We start from the raw sequence: 7,500 nt of genomic DNA, 5'->3' as shown, positions 1-7,500 counted from the left end.
TCAAACTGTGGAACAGGAGGGACTCAGGAGAACTGTGGGGAAGGCTCAGAACATGATAAAACACTTACAGGTTTCTGCCCAGATTCTTCCTGAAACATAAATAGAAAATCCAGTTGTGGACATAGGAGTATGTAAGGTACAAACACAGCCCTGGCTCATTGCTCAGGAGGAGAAGCTGTGAGCAAAGGACGGGGGTTCCCCCAGCACTCTCCTTTTGTGCCCCCACCCCATCTCACCCCCCTCTATTATCTGGGGTACGACAAGATATCAGGAAAGTTTGTACTGAAGGGAGGAGCTGACATCTGGGATACTGTGGAGGTGGAGATGAAAGTTATTTGGGAGAAGGGAAAATGTGATGGAAGAGAAGCTAGAAGGAAGGTGGGATTATGGCCCACATTCTCAAGAGGTAGTATCATCTCCAAGGAGGAAGAAAAGCATTCCTCCTATAAAAACTCTTATGGAAACTGAATATTATTTTATATGTTTATCTTCATTTTTATTTCTTCTGTTATGAAGTCTTTTTAAGTGCATTAAAACTTTTTTACTGGAGTCTTGGTGGTGTTAGAAATTTATGTCAGCCCTATAGGTTGTGAAAATCATTCTTCCCCTTATTATAGGCCCTCTGTGAGGAAGATGGGTTTGTGGGGCTGGCATTTCCTAAGGGAGCCATTTCTGGCCAGCCTGGAGTGTGGCGAGGACTGTGATTCCTGCGGCCCAGGTGATACAGCCCTGGAGCCCAGGGCTTGAATTACAGATCTGGGAGGTGTGCGGGAGCATCTGTTACCCCATCCTTGCTGGATGTATGAATAAGCAGCAGGCCCATCTTCTCTCTTTCACTTACTTTCCCATTTACGGTAGAAAATTGTCAGACCTATGACACCGACACACAGGACAGAGGCGAATACTCCCAGGAAAATACACGACAGGCGCCAGGGTAAGGGCTGGAAAAACACCTCTGAAAAACAGATCCACAGATCCCATAGTGACTCCTAAATGGTAAAATCAGTTTGATTCTCTTTTAAGGGATCATCTCATACTCCAAGATTGAAAAGATATTTTTCTATAATTTTTTACATGTTTAAAATGTTGTACTTTTTCATAATTCTTGCTGCATCTGGATTTTATTTTTATATATTAAATGAGGTAGAAGTTCAATTTTATTTTCTTCTAAACAGATAACTGCACCAGCATCATTTGTTTGAATGGACTTTCCTTCACGCGCCATTACATGCAATGTTACTTCTATTTCATATATATTCATAAGAGTTTGCAAAATTTTGTATTAGATATATAAAACTTTATTAAAAGACACTAAGAATAACTAAAATAAGGGGAGTGATGTAAATTCTTTCAGGTAAAAGAAGCAATATTTTAAAGATATAATTTATTTCAGAATTGATCTGTATATTCAATATAATTCTATCAAAAATCTTAATAGAGTTTTCTTAGAACTAGACAAATTGATTCCAAATTTATGTGCTTGGACCTGGTGAAAGTTTGTAAATATTTCATGAGTGCTTCAAAATAATGATTTTTGTAGGTGAAATCTTTAAGGATGTCTGTTACTTTAGGACTATTAATTTGTAAATCAAGTATTCTATAATCTTACTAATTTTTCTACTATTTAATCAGTTTTAGAACTCATGATATTTCAATTTATCCTTATTTTCCATTAATATTTATTTTATATATGTTGAGCTATACTATAAGGTACATATATATTTACAAAGTTTTATTCTTCTCTAGTGAATAAACATTTTATGTTTCTGAAATAACAATCCTAATGCCTTTTTTCTTAAAACTTTTTTTCTTGACTTTAATATATCTATAATGGTACTCCTTTGGTTAACATTTGTCTGCTATGCTTTTTATACTCTTAAAATGTTTCAATGAATAACTCATATATATTACAATTCTCTCTCAAGAATTGCAACCGTTGAGATTTTTTAAAATCCAGTCTAACCTTCTTTGTCTTTTAACTGGCAAATTAACACCTATTACATTGATTGTGATTACTGATATATTAGGGTTTATAATAATTATCCTATTATTTTTAAATCCTTCCTGAAATTATCCACTTTTTATTCTATGCTGTTTTATAAAGTATGTTTTAGTACTTACTTAGAAGTATGTTTTTTAATGAATAAACTTTTTTTTCTTATTCCTTGAGTTAGCGTTTTTAAATTTTGTGTTGATTTTGGAGGGTTGCACCTTGAAGATGATCAGGTGGTAAAGAAAATATTTGATTCTACTCCTCTGCAATTGTAAACAATTATGTTTCCACCTAATCAAATATTTATGATATCTTTGCACCTCATAGACTTTCGACTTTCCAAATGAGTCATTAAACATGAACAATACTACACAGAGGCTCCTAGTCTCCTTCTGGGCTACACAAACATGCACCCCTACCCTGCCCCCCTCCTCCCCACTCACCTCTTATCCATACCCTGGATTCCACCTCTTGGCTCTGGTCAGGGTACTGGATGGAACAGGATATGCTCCCAGCATTTTCTTGGACTATAAGGGAGGTCTCCACATCAAACAAGCCATGTCTGTCTGCATTCACCTTTGAGTCAGAGGGCAAATCATGTCCTTGTGGATCTTTCCACTTCACTGTGGGCTGGGGGAACCAGCCTGAGGACTCGCAAAGTAGCTCGATGCCTCCATCGATGCGCCTTGTCATAGAAACCAGAGGAGCTGAACCCAACACTAGGGAGAAAACAGGAAAAGGATGAAAGCAAAGATCATCTTCCAAGGCCACAGATGTTTGGAGCCAGGTTCATGAAGCTCATGGAAATAACATGTCCCACACTCCTTCTCTCTCTCTTTTTTTTCGTCACATACACATACACACTTATTAACACCACTGTAAGCCCTTCCATGTCATTGTTCAGTTAACATTCATTGAACAACTGCTGTATACCTGCATATTCCTGAACACTAAATATAATGTGAAAAAGACCGAGCTCTTTCTAATGAGGAGCTTTTCATGAGCTCAGCTAGGAGAGAGAGATCTGATGTCACCCGTTACAGTAGATAATTAAAGTGACAATGATCCCAAATAAAATAGCAGTGAAGGCTTTCATAATTTACTGTCATAGTATATTGACATGACGACTCCTTCCTGCTCCATTTCCCCCATGAAATGGCATGCTAGTCTAGGGTCAAGTGTATCTGCACAGAGTGGGTGCTGTGTCATGACTGAGAGAGCCCTGAACAAAAGGCTCCAATAGTCTCATGGACTCTGAGGTTCGAAGCGGGGTGAGGGAAAGGGCTAGTTGTGGAGAGTTACGGGATACTGAGTCAGAGTGAAGAAAGTGTCTTCAAGGTTTCCCTTCTTCTTCCTAATAAGGAGGCCTTGACAGTGGCACCTGAAGAAGACTCTAACCAGGCCTCAGATAGAGAGATGTAGGAATAAAGCCACCTGGGCTAGGAAGGAAAATATGTGCAAGAGCTTAAATAGGCAGAGGCATGGAAGTCTTTGACTACACATTCTCAAGATACTGCAATGCATTGGCTATGTACCAAGGCTACTGCGGGGCAGGCAGCTTTTTCTTCTGAGGCTTGTCAAGTAAAGACTTTGTAATTCCTATGGTCAAGCCTTAAAATCACAGGTAGGATTTTCACCAGGAACCAGACTTCCAGAACTCACTGACTAAACAGGGAGAAAACTAAACAAATTCATTTCATTATGAAATGTGCAATTATGGAAGTATGGTTAAGGTAGGAAGTCAAGGAGATAGTAATTAACTGTCAGGAAAAGTCATACTTTCCTGTAGGTGACATTTGTATCCCATTGTGTCAGATAAATGGAAATTTTATGGGTAAACAAGTCAGGAGGAGAGAGAAGCATGCCGCACAGATGGCCAGAAAGCAGACATGGCATGATGTGTTTAAGGACCTATGCGATGGACTGAATTTTTTGCCCCTCCCAGACTCATATGTTGAAGCCTTAACCTCCAATGTTATGATATGTTGTGGTGGAGCTTTATACAGGTGATTAAGTCATGAGAGTGAAGCCCTCATGATGGGATTATTATGTCCTTACAAAAAGAAACAAGAACACTCTTCTTTGCTCTCCACCACCACCACTTGAGGACCCAAAGAGAATGTAGCTGTTTGTAAGCCAAAAAGGGGGCTCTCACCAGGAACCAAACTGGCCAGCGCTTTGATCTTAGACTTCCCAGCCTCTGGAATTGGGAGAAATGAATTTCTATTGTTTAATCCACCCAGTCAATGGTCTTTTGTTATAGCAGCCCTAACTGACTAAGACAACCTATAAGCATTTAGTATTTTTGTACTGTGATGTACAAGAGAAAATAGGTAGGAGACAAGGTCTGAGGAAGTGCAGAGGCAGACCATTGCTTGAGTGCATTAATTCAAAGAATGTGGGATATCACCCCATAGGCTCTGTAGGCAGTGTAACCCTGAAGGGTTGTGTTGATTGGCTTACAGCAGGACAAGGTTGTGACCAGCAACTCAGAGACTTCCCCAGGCAACAATAGAGTAAACAGGAGGCAACCGTTGAGGTTACTCAAGTGAGAGAAGAAAAGGGCAAGAGAAGGGCAAGAGGGAGCCAGTAGCAGAGGCTTCTTGGGAGGTTGATTCAAAAGGATTAAGTGGAGGATGTAGAATATTTAGCCTGACCTCCAGACTTACAACTTGGGAGACAAAGGGGAGCATTCCTTATATGGGTGACCTCGAACAGAACTTTCCCTCCATATACTGTACTCTGATATTACTCAAGGTCAAAACCAGTGCACAAAGCCTAATATATCATTATCGAGTGAATACATAAAAGAAAGAATGATGGTATAACCAGTAAAAGAATTCAAATAAGATGGTAGAAACTTATCTTTCTCTGTTTCTGTCACTAAGTAAAGCTATAAATCCTGGAAATAACACAAAAGGCAACCAGAGGGGAACTTTGGAAGATGGAAGGAGGAAAACAGACTTACACTTACTAGAGTACTGACACAGCAGCAGAGCATCTTATTATCCCCTTCCTACCTAGTAAAAGAAGGTGGCACATGTAGGCTCACTCCTCTCCCAGATCACCCGATGGGCCCAGAGATGCCTTCCAAAGGATTGAGCAGGAACCTCAATGACAAGGGACTAGGGAATGAGATCCTTGTCCTTTTGGATCAGATCACCAGGGTGTCTGACCTGGGGTTGCACCATCTATTCAAACAGGCAACACTAGAACAGATTGGTGGGAGCCTCAGAATCATCAATAAAACAAGCAGATCGAAATAGTACAGCAAAGGCTCTGAAAATTAAATTGTCCTTGAAAGCTCAACTGACAACTGTAGAACAAGGACCTGAGTGCTAAACTTAAACAAGGTGATTGACTACTAAAACAGAAGCTTCAAATAGAACCTAGAGTCTCATAACATAATAGCCAAAATGTCTAGGTTTCAATTAAAAATTGCTCATTATAAAAGAATCAGACAAATGTGGTTATCTTAAATGATAATAGACAATTGACTCATGCTAATGCTGAGATAAAATGGATTGGAACTATCTGACAAAGACTTTTAAATTGCTCTCATAAAAATGCTTCAACAAATGATTACAATTTCTCTTGAAAAATGAAAATGGAATACCTCATCAAACCATACAATTTATTTTTTGAAAGAACTAAATGGAAATTATATAACTGAAAAATACAATAACAAATAAAAAACATACCTAATGGGCTCAATATTGCAATGGAAGTGACAAAAGGTGGAGTCAATGAATGTAGGGATAGATTAATAGAATTTACCAAATTCAAACAAGAAAAAGAAAACAGTACTTTAAAAAAAACACATCCCCCAACCCAGGGACCTTCAGGACCTTAACAAAATAGCAAACATTTGTATCACCAGAGTCTCAGAAAGGGAGGAAAGGGATAACAGTGCTGAAAAACTATTTGAAAAAATGATGACTGATCAACTCCTAAATTTAGTGAAAAGCATAAAACAACAGTTTTAAGAAACCGAGCAAATACAAAAAAAAAAGAAGAAGAAGAAGAAGAAAGAAAGAAACCCAAGGAAATTCACACTTAGATAGGTAAATATTTAATTTCTGAAAACTAAAGATAAAGAAAAAAATCATGAAAGCAACCAGTGAGAAAGGATATGCTACAGATACAAAAACATCAATTTGAATGGTAGATTTCTCATCAGAAACATTGAAAGCCAGAAAGAAGTGTCACAATATCTTTTAAGTGACAAAAGAACTGTCAACAGGAAATCCTATATCCTGGAAAATTGTCCTTCAGAAGGAAAAATCAAGACATTCTCAGATGAAGAAAAACTAGGGAGTGAGACACATCCCCAGATCTCTTCCCTTGAAACAACAATAAGCTGAACATCTAAAACTCAACAAAAAACACCCAAACTGCACACCAGCACATCTCAGCATGGGATCTGCACATAAGAGCTACCTGAGGTGTCAGGCAGTGGACTAGGAGAAACAAAGAAGCTGCCTCTCTCAGCCTCCGGAGTTTTCCTGTAGGAAGAGGAGGAGGAGTGAAGGTGCAGCGAGTTCCATGAACAACCCAGACTGGGAGTGCTGTGAGCTCCACATGGCTGACAGCAGAGCCCACTCATCAGGGTAGGAAGCAGAGAAGGAGGACCACAGAGAAACAACAGTTTATTTTTACAAGCTGCGATTAAAAAACTGAGGATGAGCCACAGTTCCCAACCCCCAACCCAGAGAGCCCACCCCCATATCCTCTGAGAACAAACACCACGAAGCCCAGGAGAATCTGAGCAAATGCTACTGAAACTGTCACTAACACTGACAGGGACTGAGACTGAGAATAGTGAGCATGATTAAACATCCATAAGGAAAAAAAAGGCATTATTAAGGGTTTATAAAAGCAGGGATCCAAGAGGCTTAGGCACAACCTACTGGAAACCAAAAGAAAAACACCTTCTTCACAACAATCTTGAGACAGACCTTTATATAATAAATCTTCTTTCTGGAAAAAAAGCAGAATACGCTTCCATTGCTGCCCAGGCAGAGAAATAGTCCATTAAACACCATGAACAATCAAGATGACAAGGCATCTCAGAAAGAAAGAGAAAAATCTCCAGAAAATAACCTTACAGACCTAGAAATATGCAACTTAAATGACAGAGAATTCAGGATGGTACTTCTGAAAAAACTCAGTGAGTTCCAAAATAAGTCATATCAACAATTTCAGAAATAGAAAAAACAACTAGGTGAGCAGAATGAGTTCTTTAGCAAGGAGATTGAAACCCTCAAAAAGAACACAATAGACTTTCTGGAGATAAAGAACACACTGCAAGAGTTGAAAAATGAAATAGCAAGCTTGGGAAATAGAGTCAATCAAATGGAGAAAAAGATCAGTGATATCAAAGGCAGAAATCTATAAATAAATCAGAAGAAAGAAGAGAAAAACTGAAGAATGAAAAATAAAGAAAGAGAAATACAAGAACTAGCTGATACCATCAGGACAGGAAACGTAAGAATAATGAGTATTAT

The 7,500-nt window shown here is 38.7% G+C and overlaps 1 protein-coding gene across 1 annotated transcript in view; it reads right to left on the bottom strand.

The window, feature by feature from the left end:
* Nucleotides 1–7,500, bottom strand: part of LOC105300012 (butyrophilin-like protein 3) — a 23,354-nt gene that overhangs the window by 1,912 nt on the left and 13,942 nt on the right. The window contains 2 exon segments of the mRNA XM_011372022.1: nucleotides 785–955; nucleotides 2,437–2,712. Coding sequence (XP_011370324.1) covers nucleotides 785–955; nucleotides 2,437–2,712 — 447 coding nt within the window.

The sequence above is a fragment of the Pteropus vampyrus genome, unplaced genomic scaffold (assembly GCF_000151845.1).
Source record: "Pteropus vampyrus isolate Shadow unplaced genomic scaffold, Pvam_2.0 Scaffold197, whole genome shotgun sequence".
NCBI classification, from domain to species: domain Eukaryota; kingdom Metazoa; phylum Chordata; class Mammalia; order Chiroptera; family Pteropodidae; genus Pteropus; species Pteropus vampyrus.
The sequence above is the reverse complement of the archived record's forward strand: the minus strand, read 5'-3'. Positions and strand labels throughout refer to the sequence as shown.